Source organism: Jaculus jaculus, chromosome 6, assembly GCF_020740685.1.
Source record: "Jaculus jaculus isolate mJacJac1 chromosome 6, mJacJac1.mat.Y.cur, whole genome shotgun sequence".
NCBI classification, from domain to species: Eukaryota; Metazoa; Chordata; class Mammalia; order Rodentia; family Dipodidae; genus Jaculus; species Jaculus jaculus.
The window spans coordinates 107498927-107521643 of NC_059107.1; the positions used below are offsets into that span (position 1 = coordinate 107498927).

At 41.7% G+C, this 22717-nt stretch overlaps 1 protein-coding gene across 2 annotated transcripts in view; it reads left to right on the top strand.

Annotated features, from left to right (window-relative positions):
• Srgap1 (SLIT-ROBO Rho GTPase activating protein 1) overlaps positions 1-22717 on the top strand; it is a 308516-nt gene that overhangs the window by 122633 nt on the left and 163166 nt on the right. For both annotated transcript variants that reach the window (XM_004650052.2, XM_004650053.2), the window contains exons 2-3: positions 7460-7655; positions 14409-14571. In XM_004650052.2, the coding sequence (XP_004650109.1) occupies positions 7460-7655; positions 14409-14571 (359 nt within the window). The remainder of the gene's footprint in view (positions 1-7459; positions 7656-14408; positions 14572-22717) is intronic.

Below are 22717 nucleotides of genomic sequence, written 5' to 3' on the forward strand. Positions count from 1 at the left end.
GCATAAAACAATGTTAAGAATCTGTTGTCTAAAACTTGGCAGGAAATGACATTTCCTGGTACTTTCATTAACTAGAACATAGCCTAGGCCTGGGTCACGTGGGCCTGCTTTCTGTAATTACAAAACAAGTATAATTGTTGTACATTATAATTTTGTTTCATGGACTTTGTCGTTAGCTAAACTTGAATGGAAATCTAAGCTCTGGTACTTCTTAACTAACTGACTTGAAACATATCTTCTCTCTTCACCAATCTCCTCTGTAATGGAGGATACCACACAATAGGATTGCCGTTGGAATAAAATGAGATATGCTACATCAAGTAGTTATCACAGGGCCTAAAATATAGCAGGAACTAAATAAATGTTTCCTTGTTAGATGTCAGTGGTAACATGTGAGAGTCTAAACTGTTTTCTAGTAGAGACTTTAAAAGTATAATTACCGGGCTGGAGAGATGGCTTAGCGGTTAAGCGCTTGCCTGTGAAGCCTAAGGACCCCGGTTCGAGGCTCGGTTCCCCAGGTCCCACGTTAGCCAGATGCACAAGGGGGCGCACGCGTCTGGAGTTCGTTTGCAGAGGCTGGAAGCCCTGGCGCACCCATTCTCTCTCTCTCCCTCTATCTGTCTTTCTCTCTGTGTCTGTCTCTCTCAAATAAAAAAAAAATTAAAAAAAAAAAGTATAATTACTACAACAAGGGAATAGCTTTAATTTGAAAAGGCCTTACCTTGCAATAAATTTTCTACAAATATTTAAACTTGCTTTAATGCTTTCTATTCTCAAAACTTATTTAGAGAAAAACGTGTATAAGCTTTTGTGTTTACTCTGGAGGACTTCATGTTGAATTATATCAGGCAAGCAAGCTAATGGTTAGAGAATGCCTCCAGTCTGTGTCAGCAGCACACCCGGTCATTGCAAAAGGTAAATCTTTGTATTCTCTACAGATCAATGATTCCTACACACATTCTTTTTCTGGTTGTGAAAATCAATCTACTAATAAGGTCTTAAATGTCCTTGCTTAATTATGGGGAAGTGAATGAATCTCTGCCTCTTGTGTATTCTGATAACAGCCCTGTGGTGGGTCATTCCTGGCTGCATCCCTAAATGGCCCTTTTCTATAGTGTAGTTAAACTGCAATCATTGATCACCTTAATTTATTGCCTTTTGTCCAGGGCAGCTTTCATTTGAAAAACTGCAAACCTGTTTCCCATACTTTATCTGAAAATGTTCATGGGCCAAAATGTAATACTTAGCCTTCAAAAGCCATTAAAACCTGAAAAAAAAAAGCTATTAAAACACAATGCTTTGTAGTAAGCTTTTATTGTAGAGTAACACTGAGGTTAACGTCACTTCAAATGAAGGTATTATAATGAAGACTGAGAAAAATGAATACAGCCTCCATTAAATGTCAGATATTTTGTAAAATATGCTTTCACGTTGAAGAGAATGAGGACTAACCACAATGAGAATACAACTTCTTGCCTTACTTTAATCCAAAGGGTGATTTCCTCATAACTATACTTCTCCAAACTTGCTAACATCTCTACAGTACTAAGATGAAATTGTGATTTTGAACTTGGGGTAGAAACAATCTGATCTCATTTAGATCTATTGACTCTTTAGTTGTTGGTGTCATTCAAAAGTAGAAAAGGGCCAGGAGGAATCTTACGTCCCTTGAGACAGTGACTGTAAAGTTAGTTTTGGTCCAGCAAGTATCGGCTTTCTGCAGAACCCTGCCCCCAGGGCCTAGGTATCAAGAATGTTTTGAGTTGTGTAAGAACTACATTTTCGGCCCCCACATTCACATAACCTTCCACTTCCTGCCTGCTCTTTAAAGTCAGCACAGGACCATCCTCTCTGAAGCCAGCCTTGACGACCACCTCAGTTGACTAGTGACCTTTTCTTTTCTGAAAGTTCTTTAGCCTGTGTAATCTACACCATCAAATCTGGAACTTGTATTTTCCTTTTTTCGTTGTTCATTTAGTGATAATTGGCCTATACAATGCTTGTTATCTTTGGATATGACATTTCCTCCAAAGGTTCACATGTTGAGAGACTGAGTCAGGAGCCCTGCAATTTCATCGACAAGTGAGTTCATTTGTAGTTAAATGGTTCGGAAGCGAGGCCCAGCTGGAGGAAGGTGTCTTTAAGCATACGTTATCTCTGGTCCCTTCCATGTCCTCGCTGTGCCTCCTGGTTGCACAGGGCGAGTAGCTTTGCTTGTTTCTCTCCTGTTCTTCTCTGTCCCTCCCCCATGATGTCGCTTCACAAGCCCACAGCCATAAAGTCAAGAGAGCGCAAACAGAAACCTCCAAATCCAAAAGCCAAATACCCCTCCAAGGCGTTGTTCTCGTGTGCTTTGTCACTGCGACAGAAAATCTGACCTACTCAGTGCTGTACATGATAAGAAAGTCACCAGGTTGTCTTCGCAAGCAGGTGAATAATCAGTGACACCAGATAGTCACACTGGCTGGTTATGTTCTTGAAGATATTCCTTTGGCTTTTCTCCACCTTTTGGGTAATTTTCGTATTTCCTTGGGTAAAGTACAAATGTGTCTTGACAGAATATAGACCCTGCTTACATAAGGGAAAGCCTGATCAAATAACAAAGCAGCGGAGGTGGTTTGATGGAGCTTTCCACCCGTCGTTATTCGCTGGATGAATGCAGGTAGGACAGTGGACACTGTGTTTATTTCCGTCCCTGTCAGTGACATCCTAGAGCAAGGGCCCAGCGTGGCTCAGCCTCCCCGTGCTGTCCCCACAGCCTGCGCCGTCCCGTGAACTGAAGAGTCACGGCTTAGAGCAATAGTAAGCAATTCCTCCAATTTTGGGCAATTTCATTTAATTTGGTGTTATCAGATTTTTATAGTTTAGTAATCATATTGTAATGAATTTTTCTTTAACAAATTAATTGGAAGAATTTGAAAACCTTCTTTTGTGGATTGTGTTTATTTAATTGTTAGTGTGGATTCATTCTGTTTGAGGCTCTGGTAGACATTTATTATTATTGTGGTTTGTTGAGGTAGGGTCTCACTCTAGCTCAGGCTGACCTGGAATTCACTATGTCATTTCAGGGTGGCCTCGAACTCACAGTGATCCTCCTACCTCTGCCTTCCGAGTGCTAGGATTAAAGGTGTGTGCCACCACACCTGTCTTTAAAGAGCAGGTCAATATATTGTCTAATTTGTCAAAAAAGTTTCAAAAAGTACTAGGAACAGAAATAAGAGCTATTGTTACTACTATTATTATTATTGTTTGAAATGTATCAGCAACTGATATTTCTCTCAATTGTGATATAACTGTTTTTTAAGAAAATACATAACAGCTATTTGAGTTATAAATCACATACATAACTTACCAACTCAATGATTTTTTGTATAATCAGAGAGTTTGGCAAGCATTACCATAATCAATTACTGGTCACTTTCTATCACCTTCAAAGGAAAGCCTACACCCAGTAGCAGGAATTTCACTTTCTTTCTTTTTTTTTTTTAACTTTTTTTAAAAATTTATTTATTTATTTGAGAGCGACAGACACAGAGAGAAAGACAGATAGAGGGAGAGAGAGAGAGAATGGGCGCGCCAGGGCTTCCAGCCTCTGCAAACGAACTCCCAGACGCGTGCGCCCCCTTGTGCATCTGGCTAACGTGGGACCTGGGGAACAGAGCCTCGAACCGGGGTCCTTAGGCTTCACAGGCAAGCGCTTAACTGCTAAGCCATCTCTCCAGCCCAGTAATTTCACTTTCTATTATGCCTCTCACCCCTTAGCAAAATTCATCTATGTTTCGGTCTCTGTGAATTATTCTATCCTAGAAATGTCATATGAATGGAAGCATAGATCTCAGTCCATAGTCTTCTGACAGCAGTTTCCATCCATGAGCTTGTTTTGGAGACTGTGACGTAAATCAGCACTTCATTCCTTTTAGTGATTCAACAGTATTCCATTGTGTAGCTCTACTACATTTTATCTGCTCATAAATTGATAGTCTTGTAGTTTGCTTCCATCTTTTGACTATTAATGAATAATGCTATTATATACATTTGTGTACACATGTTTTTGTGGAACTGCATTTCTATTTTCCTTAGCTATATACCTAGAAGTAGAAACACTGAATCATGTGGTGAGTCCATGTTTAACCTTTTGAGGAATGTTTTTCAAGGTACTGAGCCATTTTACATTCCTACCAGCAAGATTCCAATTTCCTATGTCCTCGTCAACACCTGCTATTATCATTTTGTTACAGCCTTGGTAATATGAGTGAGCACCCTCCCTGGTGGTTAATGTGGTTGAGTACCTTTGACTGCACTGTTTATCCTGCTGGGAGAAACATCTACTGAGATCCTTTGTTCAATTCTTAAGTTGTATTTTTGCCTTTATTGTTGAAAAGTTGTTGGTGTGCTCTTTATACAAATCCCTTATTATATACATGATTTACATTTTCCCCATCCTGTTGGGTGCCCTTTCACTGTCTTGCTGGGTACAGCTATATGCTTTATAATTTACTTCATTTTCTGGTTTGGGCTCCTCTTTCCATACCTTCTCTTTATGAAGGCCCTGATTACTGTATATTGGTCTTAGCCTTTCATGGCTTGCCTGTCTTACCAGAAGAAATCGTTGTATCCCCAGAGCCTAGGACTTTGCCTAACATAAAATAAAAGCTCAGTAGTTGTTGGTTCAGCTGAAATGAACTGAAGTGAACCTCAAGTCTGAAAATAATAATCCAGATCAATACTGATTTCAGAAAACTACTAGGAAGGACCTTAATAGACCATAAAAGAGTCTGCAGAGGGGAGGAAACCTGCAATCCCTGGTACAGAAATGAGGCTCACAGTTCTTCTAGGAATGTCAGTCATTGAAACCTAGTCAAGCAAAACAGTGTGTTTTAATGAGACACAAGAATTTCTGTGTGACGTCTATATGACGAGATTTGTACTCTCCTCCACCTTTATTTCCTAGTTGAAGCTAAGGCATGAGGAAGGGAGGGAGAAAGAGGAAAGGATGCAGCAAGGGAGCAAACACGTGAAGAGAGTTTAGTTGATACCTAAGATGATGGATTCATTTCCTCTAGACACAGCAAGATGTGCTAAAATTACTTCATTTCAAAAGACTTACTGGAATTCTTGAATGAGAAATACCCTCACCCTTGATTTTTTTTTTTTCTTTTCTTATGAATCAAAATTAGCTCTGTATTTTTAGGAGGAAATGTTTGGCAGGCATGCTGGTTATAAGACTGTATTGGGAACCACTTTGTCTGAAAGCCAGATGCTGTTCCTGGTAGTTTAAAGCGTGTGATGGTATGTTCACTTTGCTGGCCACCACACTTCTGGGAGGGTAAGAAGAGGCTCCCTCATGCCATAAAAGACATGGGGAATGACTCCTTGCCTCTGCCCACACCCCCAGAAGCAGCACTTCATGTAGCATGGAATCTCTTACGGTCTCTTTGCTATGATATAGTTGGGGCTCAGAACAGTGCTCAAAACTGTTGGGTGAATGGGAAGAGGGTGAGAAATGTTTGTTTTTTCAGATGAACAGAATGGAATTAGAGGTCCCTGGGAAATACCAGTTATTAGCTATGTTCTTAAATTACTTAAACTCTCCTTCAACTTTCTGTAAAACAGAGTAATACTAACCCTGAGTAAAATAGTCAACACTGGGCTGGAGAGATGGCTTAGCGGTCAAGCCAAAGGACTCAGGTTTGATTCCCTAGTACCTGTATAAAGCCAGATGCACAAGGTGGCAAATGTGTCCAGGGATCATCTGCAGTGGTTAGAGGCCCTAACGTTACCATTCTCTTTCTCTCTCTCTCTCTCCCCCTGCCTCTTTCTCTCCTCTTTCAAATAAATAATATTTTTAAGAACCATCAACTTTGTATTATCAGCTATTATTAAATTCATCATAATTCCTGATCATCTCCTCTACTTAGAACTTGACCTCCCTAACTGTTAATGAGCTTGATCAAATAAGATGAGGTTCCTGCATGTCTATCCTCAGCTCAGTCCTCTGTTTTGCAGAGGAATAGAAGGAGGAGAGTGAAGCAGCGCTGTATACTGATTTCTTCTGTCTCCATTAAGATTCAGTGTCCCCTTTTAAGAACATGTAATAACACAGGGCAAGATACAGTAAGAAACGTTCCAGTATGAGTATTCTTGCCTTTGGTGTTTCATCTTGGCATCTTCGAACACACAACCTCAGTAGTTATTAGTTACTGTATCTCATTTTCCAAAACACATATGTTCCTATGTAGCAATCATTGATAGATTTTTTTTAAAAACTTTTATTTGTTTTTATTTTATTTATTTATTTGAGAGTGACAGAGAGAGAGGGAGAATGGGTGTGTCAGGGTCTCCAGCCACTGCAAACAAACTCCAGACGCATGTGCCCCCTTGTGCATCTGGCTAACGTGGGTCCTGGGGAATGGAGCCTCGAACTGGAGTTCTTAGGCTTCACAGGCAAGTGCTTAACCACTAGGCTATCTCTCCAGCCCTTATAGATTTTTTTTTTTACATGCCACATTTTCCTTTGTGCTTCTGCTAAATCAGTAAATGACTATCTTCATGTTTCTGTTGTACTAAAATTGTCCAAGGATTCTTTCAGGATTATGTGTGTCAATAAGGGTGTGAGTTTCAACAATGTGTACAAAGCAAAGGCCAAGTGAACAGGCCTGGGCACTGTGAACTGAATAATAAATTGGAATCTGAGAGTTGTGCTATTATGAATGGATTACTTGGATATAGAAAAAAGTTATTTTTAGGCACAGCATTTCTATAAACCCTAAAGCTATGTGTTTTACAAATGAGAAATTTATGCACTAAATAAAAATTACCAGATGTCAGTCTCTGTATGTGCCAACTGGCAAACGTGTCATGGCTTAGAAATCTGGAAGAAGCCGGGCGTGGTGGCGCACACCTTTAATCCCAGCACTCGGGAGGCAGAGGTAGGAGGATCGCCATGAGTTCGAGGCCACCTTGAGACTACATAGTGAAATCCAGGTCAGCCTGAGCTAGAGTGAGACCCTACCTCAAAAAAAAAAATCAAAAAAAAAAAAATCTGGAAGAAGTGATGCCCATTCCTTGCTATTCAAACTGAAAAGGGATAGTTAAGGTAAAGTGCCTTTTAAAAACTTTTCATGTACTCAGCTACCAGCAATGTCCCAGTGTTCTCAATTATTATCAGAATGTCGTTCTTTCACTCATGACTATGCATGTTTGTGGCATTACAGGTGTAACCCATGTTTCTGTTTTAATTTGCTATGTTTTTGTTTTTTGTTTTTTTTTCCTGAGTTCTGTCTTGTTCTTTTAAGGAATAGGAGTCAGCAGATATTTTATTTTGCAATCCAACCTGGACACAACCCTGTAATAAAAGCCAAAGCTAAATAGGTGATAGGATTCAATCTTTATGATTCACATATTCCAGCACACCTGTCATTTTCAAGAAGACATCAAATAAGTTCTCTTCTTTCCATAGAAATTCGAGCTCAACTGGTAGAACAACAAAAATGCCTGGAGCAGCAAACCGAGATGCGAGTTCAGCTTCTCCAGGACCTCCAAGACTTCTTCCGGAAAAAAGCGGAAATTGAGACGGAATATTCTCGGAACCTAGAGAAGCTGGCAGAAAGGTTCATGGCAAAAACAAGAAGCACCAAGGACCACCAGCAATACAAGTAAGAAAATTAACTGAGGCCCGGGATACCACTGTGGCTGGAGGAGGAGTGCTTGCCCAGCATGCTTGAGGCCCGAGATTCAGCGCTCAGAGTGAGAGCGGCGGGAGGGAAGAAGGAAGGAAGAGAGAAAGAGCCTCACCTTTTTACTAGACCTTATTGAGCTTAGACTTTCTTTTGTCTGAAAGGCTGTTGGTAAGCATGGCCCCCTAAATAAAAGCAACCCTTTCCATTTATATATAGTGTATGGGCATGAATTGACCTTATTTTATTTTTAAAGTTGGTATACAGAGGAAATGGTCATATTTTCAACTAGTAGCATTCTTTTGAACATTTTGTTTTCAATACAAGCATATGTATAGATAAATTCATGTCCATAAGATGATGCACTTCACTCCAGAGTGGCTTGTGACCACAAGATGCAGAGTCTAGGTTTCATTATAATCCTTTTGCCGAATTATGTTTCAAATGCTTGCTTCTGGCGGGAATGAGGTAAATGGTAAGTGAAGCTCCCAGTATGGGGGTTGGGAGCCATTTGCTGCAGTCCAGAAGAGCTCCAGCATGTGTCAGTGTGGGAAGCAGGCTGCGAGGAGGCCGCCGTGTCTCCTCACAGGACTTCAAGCCACCTCCGAGCCATAATGGTGTTATCAGAGCCAGCCAAGGGGAGGTTGGGTAGTTAGAAATAAGAAATTCTTGGTTAAACTGAAGATTGTTCTGGGCATCAAAAAATTTAATAAGTAATCAGACCTTGAGCCACATCCTTTTAAAAAGTACAAGTGTCCCCCACCCCCCAAACTTCGGGGTTGTTGCTAGGAAGTTGAACTGAGACAAACATGAAGAGGTTTGTTTACTGGTGTGCAGTACTTAAAATCTGAAGGCCTGCAGCTGATTCAAAGTTCAACTTTTCTTTTAATTTTGATTAAAAGGTTGGTGAAATTATCAAAATGCACATGCATTAAGTTTTTATTTATTTATTTATTTACTTATTTATTTGAGAGAGAGAGAGCATGAGTGAGTGAATGGGCACGCCAGGGCCTCCAGCCACTGCAAACAAATTCCAGATGCATGCGCCCCCTTGTGCATTTGCATACGTGGGTCCTAGAGAGTCGAACCAGAATCCTTTGGCTTTGCAGGCAAACACCTTAACTGCTAAGTCATCTCTCCAGCCCACATCAAGTTTTAATACACTTTGTGATGGGTGGATGGAGCTATCCATTGAATGGTTTGACAGTGTAAGAATTCTGGATCATTAATATGTTCAACAAAAAGTAAATATATGGATCAGAAGGAAAAAAGAAGATACATTTGTAAAATTCTTGGTTACAGAAAACTGGGAGTTTCTATCAGCTACAGGTAGATACTTGAAAGGGCTGTTTCAAGCAAAGGCCTCAAGAATTCTGTAGTGAGTTCTTTTGTTTTGTTTTGCTTTTGTTTTTCATGGTAGAATCTCATTTTAGCCCAGTGTGGTGATTTTTAAAAAAATATTTTATTTATTTATTTGTAAGCAGAGACTGATAGAGAATAGAGAGACTCTCCAGGGCCTCCAGCCATGGCAAACTAACTCCAGATGTGTGTGCCACTTTGTGCATCTGGCTTTACATAGGTACTAGGGATTTAAACCTGGTCTCCTAGGCTTTGAAGGCAAGTGCCTTAAGAGCCATCTCTCCAGCCCTTATAGTGATTTTTTTTTTTAAATTGTTGCATTCTTTTGTTCATTTCAATTTTTTGAGTCAGTGCCTGACTCTGTAGCTGAGGATGTCCTTGAACTTTTGGTGATTTTTCTGCCTCCTAAGTTCTGAGATTACAGACACGAGCCATTCTGAAGTGATTTTATATGAAAACAAGCAATAAGAGTTACTTGAGTTTAGTGCTCCATACACACCAAACTCAACATGTTTGTGATCATTACAATTGAAGTTGGTTTAAAATATGCGTTCAGTAAAATTCTAAGTAAATTTTATCATTAATTGCATGTCATTTTAGAAAATGCAGGCAAGTTATTCTGTCAATAAACTTTATAATTTAATTCCTCTCATCAGAAAACTCAAGTGGAGTTCACAGGTGCTTCAGCAGGAGTAAATGCAGGGTGCCATGGACCAAACACATTCTGTAGATGAGGGAGGGAAGGGGTAAGGTCCTGGAAGCAGTGAGCTCTAGGGGAGACCCAGCAAAGGCTGGCAGAGGAGGGGAAGCTTTTCGGTAAAGGACCAGAAGAGAAGGGCTGGAGGCCAGATTTGCAGAATAGAAAGTGGTCTCGAGAATGAGCTATGAATAGTGAACAATGAGCTGTGTAGCCACAGGTATTAATTGAAACAGACCAGATTTCTTGTCCATTTTCATGGGAAGTTTTGATTGCCAACATAGGAAACCTTCGGAAAGATTTAAATAGAGCCTACACACACCTGTGTTTTAAAAGTGATTAAGGCCAAAGGCAGGATTGCGGACTGGAGGAAGATGCAGCAGGAGAAGGTGGACTCAGCCGGGTGTACCTGGAGAGAAAAAGATTGGCCAAGTTGAGAGACGGGCAGAAGGCTTTCAATCCTGGAAGCGTGGTGGGCCATAGCATCAGGACTAACTTCTACCATAAGGTCCCAGAAACCCTGGTTAAAGTAGAGTAGACCTTGAAAATGCACACCTGGACTCAAGGGAAATTGCTGAGCCAAGAAAAGGAAGGGGAAGTGACCACCTTGGCTGCACTGGTACCCACCCTGAACCTACCTGGGGTGGGGGAAGGTTTCCATATGGTAATGATCTGGAACCCCTCTGCATTGCCCCCCAGCTTCCCTGGAGCGTCAACCCCAGAGTCATAGTAAAAGGGAACCCCTCTACCCACTCACCGCGGAGGAATACAGGAGACCTGCCTGGCCAGCCGGGGGGCTGCTGAGAGCCAGTTCTGTCCTTCAGCACTGGGCTTGTGATTCCATTTCACATCCCTCCATGATATTGGAGCCTTCCTACAAAGTAGGGCAGGTGATTTTGCAGAAGCAAATGTGTAGCTATTCTAGATTTAAAAAAAAAAGACCTGCCTTTTCACTCTCCTCCCTTTCTGTTTTTGGATGACTAGCCATGGGTTTTGATACGTAGATGATTATCAATGATTCCCAGATAACCACATGACAGAGTGTCCTTGCAGAGGCTGGCTGGAAAGCGGAACTTGGAGCCAGTGCTGTGCTCACATTTCTAGTAGCTGTTCCCTTTTTCAAGGCGGTTGTGAAGAAGGCAGCCCGCTCACGATCAGCAAATGTTTCAAGTGTCTTCAGTGTCTCTACATAGTCACTGGCTGTGGTGGGAAGATATGTGTAAGCCCAAGCCTTAAATGTGGCTCTCAGTGGATCACATCGCATGCCATGGTGTTTCGTGTCTCCCAGTCTATTACTTTTCCTCAAAAGATAAGTCGCTTGAAGGCTGGGGAGATGGCTCAGTGGGTAAAGCACGTACCTTGCAAACATGAGGACGTGAGTTTGGATCCCCAGCATCTGCACAAAATGACACAGATGGCCTTGCATACCTCTATTCCCAACAGGGGGGAGTCACACACGTGCGCACGCGCACGCGCTCACACACGAGAATCTGGGGGCTTGGGGGCAGCTACTGTATCCAAATTGGTGAGCTCTGGGATCAGAAAGAAACTGTTTCACACAAAAAATTAAGTGAAGGGAAACCTAGGAAGACATCTAATATTGACCTCTGACCCCTACATGTAGGTGCACATACGTGCATACACATATGCACACAGAGATGTGCCCCAGAAAAGTAGCTTGCCATTGCCTTTGACCTAAGTATATTTATTATTGAGCATGGGGCTGAAAATGAAATGGATATTAACTCTGTGGGAAGGATAAGTTAGAATGAGTAGAACCTCAGGCTTTATTAAAGAGTCAGCCAGACCTGGGTTGGAATAATGTCTCCACTGTGTGACTTTGGGCAAGAGACACACCCCTCTCCAAACTTTGGCATACTAACATGTAAAATGAGATCTTATGACCATTCAGTGACATAAAAACTGTGACAAAGGTCTTTATATGATTGGTTGGTGGCATGGGGCAAGCATGCAGCATTTCTTTGCCCCTTTGCCAGACAAACAAATAGATGGCCCCACAGTGTCACTGACCCCAGCCGCGCTCCAGAGCTTGCTCTTCCTTGGCACAGGAGCACTTGCTGTGGGAACGATCCCTGGCCCAAAGTGGCCAATGCAACTGGAAAGAGCAAGGCTCGGTCAGCCTCCAGCAGAATGAGTCGCTGACCCCCGCCTGGCTCTTTATCAAATCCCCGGGCTTTGCTAAACTTCAGTTCTCACATTGATAGTGAGGACGCACAGAATGGCTAAGGTAAGGATTAAGTGGAGGTTCTGTACAATCTTGAGAGCAGCCCTAGACAAAAATAGCTAACTTGACAGAGCACTTAATATGTGCCTGAGGCATTACTATAAGTATTCAAAATATATATTAACTCAAATCATCATCATACGAACCTCTTTAGGGGAGTTCTGTTATTTCACTCAATGTACAAAGTAACTGAAGCACAAAGAGGTTCAATCACTCACCCATGACAACATGGGAATCCAATGGTGGCTGGGATAATGATCCCAAGAACATTCCTCTGTTTTCTTTGTTTTTCGTTTTTGAGGTAATAGGTTTGGACGTAAGGCATCGTGCATAGTACACAAGCCCTCTGCCACGGAGTCATATTCCCTACATCTCCAGTCCTGCCTTTTGTTTTTCTTTTCACATTTTTCATTTTGAGACAGGGTCTCACTAATTGCCCTGGCTGGTCACGAATTAAGCTTGTAGCGCTAGCTGGCTTTGAATTTCACAATTCCCCTGCCTCAGCCTCCCAGGTAGCTGGAATTACAGGACTAAGCCAATGCACCTTGCTCAGAGTCCGTAATCTTGACCCATATACTACTTCTCACTCAGGAAATGATAGCTGCTATTGTCATCACCGCCACCACCGGTGTTGTGATTACTACTAGTGACAAGGCAATACGACTGTGTTTGTTCAGTCAGTGAGATAATGTCAATGGTTTCAATGGGGCGAACCCTGGGGATATAAGGAACTATGACATATTCGCAAGGAATTTTGAGCTACTTCAAAATAAAAGATGGACATACAAGTTCATGTGAACAAGGTAATCATTGCCTCTAAAGTGGGAAAACAGTGTTGATACACTGATTAGCCGCCATGGGCTACTTGGTGATTTAGAGAAAAAGGGTTCCCTGGATGGAGGCTAGAATCCCAGCGTGCTTGGAGAAAGAACCATTTCTTCCCTTTGCCCATTTGTTCTTCCTTTCTTTGATTGCCTTTCCATCTAGGCAGAGTTTGTAACTCACATGGTTTTGGGGAGGTGGGTTCTTTGTTGTTGTTTAAAAACCAGTTTTTACCATGTAGTTCAGGCTGTACTTAAACTTGCCATGTAGTCTAGTCTAGCTTCTAATTCGTGATTCTCTTGCTTCTGTTTTCTAAATACTGGATATGAAAGAATGTATCACCAAATCCAGCCATTTTTGGTTTTGTTGTATTTTTTGAAATACATCCAAGCATGTCCATAAACTTGTGATCCTCATGCCTTAGCCTCCCACAACTCAATGCAATCTTAAATCCAGACTCAGAGACGTTTAATGGTAGAAGTACCTGACAATTGTTTCTCAATCTTCCAGCTCATGATTGATCATAAATAACAAAATTACATCTGATTAAATGGCTCTTATGACTGAGTTGGATAAACAGTGCCATTTTGCCATTTTATAGTTAGGTTTTTTTTTAAATTTTTTTTATTTGAGAGCGACAGACACAGAGAGAAAGACAGATAGAGGAAGAGAGAATGGGCGTGCCAGGGCTTCCAGCCTCTGCAAACGAACTCCAGACGCGTGCGCCCCCTTGTGCATCTGGCTAACGTGGGACCTGGGGAACCGAGCCTCGAACCGGGGTCCTTAGGCTTCACAGGCAAGCGCTTAACCGCTAAGCCATCTCTCCAGCCCTATAGTTAGTTTTTAAACAACAACAAATAGTATTTCTAATTCTTTTTAAGCTGTGACATTTGGGCTTCTCACTGGTTTTGGTTGGAGATTTTCTTTGCAATTGTTTTTTTAACATTTTTTTCATAGTCGTGTTTAGTTTTATTATCTAGAATAAGGCCAGGAGCAGTTACAAAACTGAAACAGCTTAATGGGTTCCAACAGAATGTGTGACAGACAAGTCCTGAGCCAGCAAACTCTCTGGTTCTGTTCATGAGCCTTGAGACAGCACTGTAAAGTTCATATTCCACAGGAACACTTGTTAGAGGCTGGAGGCTGTGTATCAGGGGATTAATAAATAACCCTCAAATCTGTATCCCAGTGGAAAGCATAACTAGCCCAATTTCTTTTCCAGCAGGAGGCTGAACACTCAGAGCAAACTTTGTGTGCTGTGGCAAACCAGTCTGTCTGTGACAGTAGTCAGTAGATTTTTATGTCAACGTGATTAGCTTTCTTTAGTGGGGTTGTAAGCCGGGGGGCAGGGGTGCTACAGGTTGGGCTTCTGCAACTCTTGTCAGAGGTGGGGGTTAGCACCAGGGTTCTGGGTCCAAGTTTTCCTCTCAGGCCTGGTAGTTTCAAGATCTCTGCAGGATGTGCCATGCCCTGATCCAAGAGATGCTCTGAGCCGAAAGAACAGTCACAGCACCCATCCGCTACAGCTCGTCAGGCTGTGTGGGTGATGTCACTGAGCTCTGGGGCAGCTCTGAAACCAATGATAATCCTGTCCTTCTTCATTTCTTAGGAAAGACCAGAACCTGCTATCTCCAGTGAACTGCTGGTATTTGCTTCTGAACCAAGTGAGGAGAGAAAGCAAAGACCATGCGACCTTGAGCGACATCTACCTGAACAATGTCATTATGCGGTTCATGCAGATAAGCGAGGATTCGACGAGAATGTTTAAAAAGGTAAACTGCATAAATCTTGCCATAGTGTACTTACCAAAAATCACCTCGCTTTTAACCTCAATAGAATGTCTGAGAATATATATTTTACAGACGCGGGATTAAAAGTTAAACCTGACTAGTCATATTTATACTGCGTTTGTGTGGTACAGACTTGCCTACCAAGTGTTCTCATTTATATTCCATGAATTACTGAATCTGTCAGTGACCTGAACAATGTGGGCACATTTTGAAAACGAGGTGCTGGCAAATTGCATCTCTCTTCTTAGGAACTGACCAGCTTGCACATCTGAAAAAGTCACATGAGAGAAGAGCCTCACATTCTGCCTTTTGGGCTTACACATGATAGACTTGTGAAGAACACGCTTACCACATGTTCTGCTCCCTCAGGAAAATGTTGTCACAGTTTTCCCTTACTTCCACCAGACCAGCAGCAGCAGAGGCTGTGAGAGAGTGATGTGAAAAAAATTTTCACAGGGCACAGAAAATTCAGTTCCTTATGCATTAGAGAGTGTCCTTCTTCCCAAATCCATTAAAAAAAAAAAATGAAGTGGGCTGTTAGAGCTTCTTGTCATCATTACTGGCTTCAGCCAACTCTCAGCAAATATTTTTGTTATTTGGACATTTTTGTTGAGAACAATAATGAAATTGGACCATTTCCTGTGCAGAGAGCACAATTACTTGCCCAATAAGACTTGCCTTTCAGTTTCTATGTAGAGCAAGAGGCTCCCCAGACCCACTCAGCTTTGTGCTAACAGTATTTTGTGCCTATATTTATGCCTGTACCCCTCGTCAGTAAGTAGTTGTTTTTTTTTTTTTTAGAAAGGGGCCAGGGAACCGCCTTGTAGATTAATGATATATTTATGTTTCAAAGGGACCCCTTAAAACAAAGACATAGTGTTCAGTGGGCCAGCTGGAAAACTTCTTCGTCTGTGTTTGATGTATCCACATTAGATTTGATTTCTGACCTAAAGATGGAAGTTAGCGACTGCGTGGAGAACAAGTGTTTCAAACAAGGGCAATTTTTATACATTGGCACTAAGAATAGGCAGAGAAATATTCTTATATCCTAAAGAGTAGAGACTTTAAGAAAAATAGTTTCAACTAAACTGGGAAAATGAAGGAATCTTCTTACATACACGAGTCCCTTCTGTGGAGTCACATTCAGTTTGGGGGGATGTATGAGAGCATCTGCTGTGAGCAGGAATCAAGATGCTGGGTGCCAATAAGACTGTACCCATGAAGAAAAACTGGTCCTCATGCTCAGGAAGGTTGCAGTTTATCCAAATTTGGGTGGAACTAAAAGGTGCTTCCCCATCATGGAAGTGTTAACAACAGCTCCACTAGGATCTATAGCAACAGCAGTGCATGTATTCATCCATTTAACAAAGCTTCTATAAGATGCGTAGCTGGAAAAACAGAGTTAAGAGACATGTCCCTGCTTGCAGAGAGCTCGTTATAACGATTAAGCATTCCTGGCCTAAAGAGATACCCAGATCACAGAGGGAATTGGAAGCCTTGGAGATCTTTAGTTACCTGGGGGACAGAAGGGAGACCCAAGAGAGAGCCCTTAAAGGGAAGCTTTCAGGAGGAGGAGGTGGAGGCCTTTGGGAGGCAGACAAGGACATTGAACTCGTATGTGTAGGGAAAGGAAACAATTGGGCATGACTTGGACCAGGGTTGGTAGAATTGAGTCATCACTCACTGTGAGGTTATCAAAGATGGTCAACTAAGATGGGGCCTATTGTGATAAATTTAAGGGCTTGGTGAAGTTGACAGAAACTAGGGCTGACTCAAACAGATTTGGATTTAAACTGTAGCTCTTTGGGGCTGTTGTTTTGTGATCTTGGGAGATCATTCAAGAGATTACTGTCTACTGTTCTAGGGCGTGAACAAGGCAGGGTTGGGCAGAGTGAGGAGCTAAAGCTGTGACAGCTCTGGGACTGGGATGACCTTTGGAGGTGTCTCCTATCCAGGCGAGGAGTCCTTGCCTTTGTTTTGCAGCCTTTGAACTTGGCATGTCCTTGGGAGGGCAGGTCATCTTGGGAAAAGCAGCTCCCTTTGGTAGAGGGTAATTCCCAAGGACAATTCTCAGCGAGAAATCAGCTGTGAGTTTCAACAGTTGCAACCAGTATTCTAAGTGGTTGGGGAAATGAGTTTCTAGCCTCTGAAGAGGGATTTGAGGAATGCACAGTAAATAGAGAAACAGACAGACAGACATGTCTGCTTGCTTGCTACCCAGAATTCACTGCTTATCCAGATTTTGAGACTCCAAGTCTGTATAGTGAATGCCTGCTTGCTTTGGAATTTAGTAGAAATGTTCTGTTCTTCCTGCAGTCTTCTCTGTTTTAACCATTACTGCCCAGCTGGAAAAAGTGCCAGTCACTACAACCACAAGTATCCAATTCATCCTTCCCGATCACAGAAGACACATCGCACCTTAACATCTCTAGTAGTTCTAGAAAGAAGTGAGGCAGAAGGTATAAAAGCAGAGACCAGAGGTTACTGATAGAGGAGCCAGATCAATCCAGAACAAACTTGTTATCTGGATGCCAAAGGGAACCAGAGCTCTATCTTTTAAGCCTCATCAATTTCAGGTCCTTTTGATTAGAAAGGGACACTGATCCATTCTGTTTACTTCTGGGAGTGAGGATGGTCGTTTTGTTTTGCAGTGGGGGCTTGGTAGGTAGCCCAATCTGGCCTAAAGCTGGTGATAATTTCCTTTGCTTCTCTAATGCTGAGATTACAGAATTGCAGCACCAAGACATGCTGGGTGGGGGTTTTTTTGTGGTGGGGGATTCGAGGTCGGGTTTCACTCTAGCCCAGGCTGACCTGGAATTCACTATGTAGTCTCAGCCTGGCCTCCAGTTCACAGCAATCCTCCTACTTCTGCCTCCCAAGTGCTGGGATTAAAGGTGTGCCCCACCTCACCTGGTTTTGGGGGGTTTTGTTGTTGTTTTTAGGCAGAGTCTCACTCTAGCCCAGGATGACCTGAAATTCACTATGTATGGCCTCGATCTCATAGCCATCCTCTTACCTCTGCCCACCAAGTGCTGGGATTAAGCTGTGCACCACCACTCCTAGATTTTTTCTTTTATCTGAATCACCAATTTCAAATTCTCCTGCTCATCTTCAATTGTTCTGGCTCTAGATCAGAGCCTATTTTCTATTAAGATGAAATCAACCAGCCTGGAATGGCCTTAAGAGCTGTGCTGGGGTCCTTAATGTTTGTTTACCTTGGAGAGGATTCTCACACTTCCTTTTGTTCAGGATGTTCCATGTTTACATGGAAATCCAAATAGATGCTGTGTGTTTGAGAGTGCTGGATTTTTTAAGAAACATTTTTATTTATTATTTATTTACAAGCAGAAAGGAAATGAGAGAGAGAGAGGATAGGCCAGGTCCTCTTGCCACTCAGAACAAACTGCAGATGCATGTAGATACTGGGGAATCAAACCCAAGCTATCAGGCTTCACAAACAAGAGCCTTTAACCACTAAGCTATCTCTCTAGCCACTGAGGTCCAGTTTCTTTAGCAGCCATATCTAATTCAGCTAAATCTAGTTAGGAATCCTTTCACCCAAACTGCTTTGTCAAGTAAGTGGGAAGAAGGTAGCTCCAGGAATATTTTTGTATCCAAATGGATAATAAAAAGAGTACCTAATTCCATGCACAGTGTAAGAAATGCCTTTAAGACTTCAATCTATGTGTGTGTTTGTATGGTGTGTGTTGGCACATGTGTGCAGATGTGCGTGCCCTATGTGTGTGGAGGCCACAGAACACTGGCTGTCCCACTCTGATGCTCAGTTGCTCATCATAGTACTAGGATCACAGGCATGCAGAGCCACACCCAGCTCTTTACATGGGTGCTAAAGAATAAAACTCAAGCAGTCTTAGGCTTTCATGTTTATAGCAAACATTGTTACCTGTTATGCCATCTCCCCAGCCCCAAGATTTTCGTCTTAACCACATCAGTACCAATCATAAAAATAGTTGCCTCAGAGCTGGAGAGATGGCTCAGTGGTTAAGGTACTTGCCTGCAAAGCCTAAGGACCCAGGTTGAATTTTCCAGTACCCATGTAAAGCCAGATGCACAAGGTGGCACATGTGTCTGTAGTTCATTTGCAGTGGCTAGAGGCCTTGGTTTCTTTCTCCATGATTCAAATAAAGTATTACAATGGTTGCCTCAGGGCTGGAGAGAAGGCTTAATGGTTCAGACACTTGCCTGCAGTCTAAGGACCTAGGTTCAACTCTCCAGAACCCATGTGAGCCAGCTGCACAAGGACATATGTGCACTCAAGGTGGCACATATATCTGAAATTTGATTGCAGTGGCTAGAGGCCCTGGCATGCCAATTATCTCTCTCTCAAATGAAAAAATAAAATAAAATGTTAAAAAAAATAGTTGCCTCAACTTGATAGAAAGATTTTAATAGGTAGAAATTAGAGCTTTTTAAAAAATAATACCAAATTATTCAAATATTGACGATTTTACATTTATGCCTTTTAAAACTCTAAATGAGCCTGGTGTGGTGGTACCTGCCTTTAATTCCAGCACTAAGGAGGCTGAGGTAGGAGGAGCAATGTGAATTCAAGGCTAGTCTGGAGCTACAGAGTGAGTTCCACACCAACCTGGGATAAAGTGAGACCCTCCTTTAAAAAGACAAACAAAACTTAAGGGAAGCCTGTTAGACAGAATATTGAAGTGATTAGCTTTACGGCTGTGGCAAAAGATACTTTGAATATAAATATTGGCTCTGGTATTGTCAGCAATGCCAAAAATGGGAATATTTGTAAACCTCTGAAGGCTAATTTCCCCCATATAAAAAGTACTGAGCTGGGAAGATGGCTCAGTGGTTAAGGGCTCTGGCTTGAAAAGCCTGCTGGCCCAGGTTTGATTCCCCAGCACCTATGTAAAGCCAAGTGCACAAAGTCTGCATGCATCTGGAGTTTGTTTGTAGAGGCAAGAGGCCCTGGAGCACCCATACTCCCTCCCTCTGTCTCTAATAAATATAATAAAAATATTTTTTAACAGGTGGGTATAGTAACCTATATCCAGACAGTTGAATAATATGTGGGACTCATGTATGGGAAGAAACTTGGCCCAGGGCCTGACTGAAAGAATGCTAAGTAACATTTGCCTTGTATCTTTATTCACATCTGTATTACCATCATTTATTCCACATTCTTTTTCTTTTTGAGGTAGGGTCTCCCTCTAGCCCAGGCTGACCTGGAATTCACTATGTAGTCTCAGGGTGGCCTCGAACTCATGGTGATCCTCCTACCTCTGCCTCCCGAGTATTGGGATTAAAGGTGTGCGCCACCACGCCCGGCTTATTCCATATTTTTGAATAATTATCTAACTCTCAGGAGACTACATAGTACAATTTGTGACAGATAAAGTATCGTGCTTTTTTTTTCCCCACTTGTTAGAAAGTCCCAAGTTATATTTATAGAACCAACTCAGCAATACCCTCACACCATCATTGCTTCCATATGTGAACATATTTGTCTTTCTGTTCCAATAGTTAGTGAATAATCACAGAATACCAAGCTGGCCAACACCTCATGCCTCTCAACAACCATTTCACAGGGAGGATCTTATCTTTGAAGCTTCATTGATTTTGTCATCTATTCACCAGAATGAGTCACTCAATTCCAGACCCTTTGTTTGATAAAACAGACAGAATAGCTCTCTGCTTTTCCCAGGTTCTGATTGACCAGTTTTGGAGAAGTTCAGAATTTAGGGATTCCTTGCACATGAGGGTTTATTTCAGGATCAAGTCTCACTTTTTGTTTTCCTCCAAGAGCAGGCGCTGGTGATGTGCCTCCTGCCTGCTTCTAGCCCCACCTCCAGAGTCATGAGATCTTGCTGCCTCTTTCCATTACTCATACTGAAAGAGAGCGGTCTGCATCTGGTTTAGTGCTGCAGCCAGAAAATGTGCAGCTCATATGCTGCACATAAAAATGTAATTCATGTCGGTGGTCTTAATTGCAAGACACGCAACAGCCCTATCGCAGGAGTCATTTAAACACCTCCTTACAAGATTGTGTTTACGGGCTGGAGAGATGACTTAGCAGTTAAGTGCTTGCCTGTGAAGCCTAAAGATCCCAGTTCGAGGCTCGATTCCCCAGGACCCACGTTAGCCAGATGCACAAGGGGGTGCACGCATCTGGAGTTTGTTTGCAGTGGCTGGAAGCCCTGGCACGCCCATTCTCTCTCTCTCTCTCTCTCTGTTGCTCTCAAATAAATAAAAATAAACAAAAATAAATTTAAAAAAAGATTGTGCTTATGAGTGTCAGGGATGTTAATAGAAGTAAATAGCTCAGCGAGAGCACTATGAAATGATAGCATTTAAATATTTTGCATTATCCCCTTGTTTAAAGTTTCTTTGAAAGTCATTCTTTGCCATGAATTATTCCAAGTATTAATGTTGTTCTTTCCCTGTTTTGCATGAGCACAAGTTATCTTGTTTCTTTACCAATGGCAATGACATAACATGTGCAAGCTTCCCTGACTGGCTCATAACTGCACCAAGCACTGTGTTCTTCCCTCCCTCCCTCCCTCCCTCGTGAGAGCTCACATGTCCTCCTAGTTCACAGTGAACAGGAACTACAATTCATAGTTTGGGGGTGAGGGAAGAAAATACCCAGATGTAAGCTGCAGAGCCAGACTGGCTCATAGGCACTCTTCTCCTCACCCATGTGTTTTAGATGGTTCATAGCTGCTCTTTACCGTCTTGGGATTTTTTGGTGATAATTGGACATGTCATTTAATGCATAGCATCAGACTTCTGGTTATTGGCCCTGTTCTTTTCTTACAACCCTGAAGAAAGCTGTTCCTGGGCAGAGACAGCCAGTCTGCCAGTCATGCACATGAAAGCCGAGGCTGGCCTCAAGCCACCGAGAACAGCCTTCGCTGAGCATAAGTGAGTGCACAGGTTATTGGATTCAGACTCAGCTGAATTAACCCGTGTATGGCATTGCGGGTTGTATGGCTTAATCTGAGAGGAGTGAAGAGCTTACTAGAGACCATTTATAAATGAGTTAGTATTCCAATAGATGCTTTTGGTTAATAATAAAGGTAGTAAAAATAAAACAGGTCTACCACAGATCTTGGCTCTGTTCTTATTTTGAAAAAATGGTACATAAGTTTTGAAATATTGAAAACTACCAACTTGTGTATGCATAAAGTCCGTTTTTTTCAAGTGTGTATGTATGTGTGTGTATGTATGTATATGTGTGTGTGTGTGTATGTGTGCATACATATATTCCTCATAGAAATGTAGAAGAAAATTAAAAACTATACAAAAAAGAAATAAAAAGCACCCATATTAATACAATCACTGTTAATACTTCATATTCTATATATTCAATATTCATTTATATGTATATTCATATAGTATACATACATAATGCACTCTATTTTGTTGTTGTTGTTTTAGTTTTTTGAGGTAGGGTCTCACTCTAGTCAAGGCTGACCTGAAATTCACTATGTAGTCTCAGGATGGCCTTGAACTCATGGTGATCTTCCTACCTCTGCCTCCCAAATGCTGGTATTGAAGGTGTGCACCACTAAACCTGGCCACTATATGTTTTATATATACTTTATGAAATTGAAATACTATTGTATATACCTGAGAAAGACTTCCTTTTCACATAAGATGTTACTAGTATTTCTCATGTCTGGAAATAATCTTTGAGACCAGGATACTTAATGCCTACATAGCACCTCATTACCTGTAGGGTTCCATGTCTTTTCCTGTTGCTAGATATGTAAATCTTTCATATATATCAGAGATGTCTTTTTCTAGTACATTCTTTGAAGAAGAATTGCTGGGTCATAGGACAGCCTCACAATTTTTTATCTGGGATAAAATTCTTACCTTTTGCCCTCTGGAGTAATTATGGTCATGGCTGGACTTACCAGTGAGTAATGTGTTCCCTGAAAAATTAATGGACTGTTTTATTCACAGCAAGCTACCAGATATGATTTAGAATGCTTATATAACACTGGTAAATAATATAACAAGAGGAACTTTTTTAAGGCATTTTAGTGCAGTGTAGCAGAAGAATTAAATGGCATTCTGGTGGCCTCAAGGGATTGCTTAATTATTGATAAGGCCTTGATAAATAAGTAAGAATTGCTCA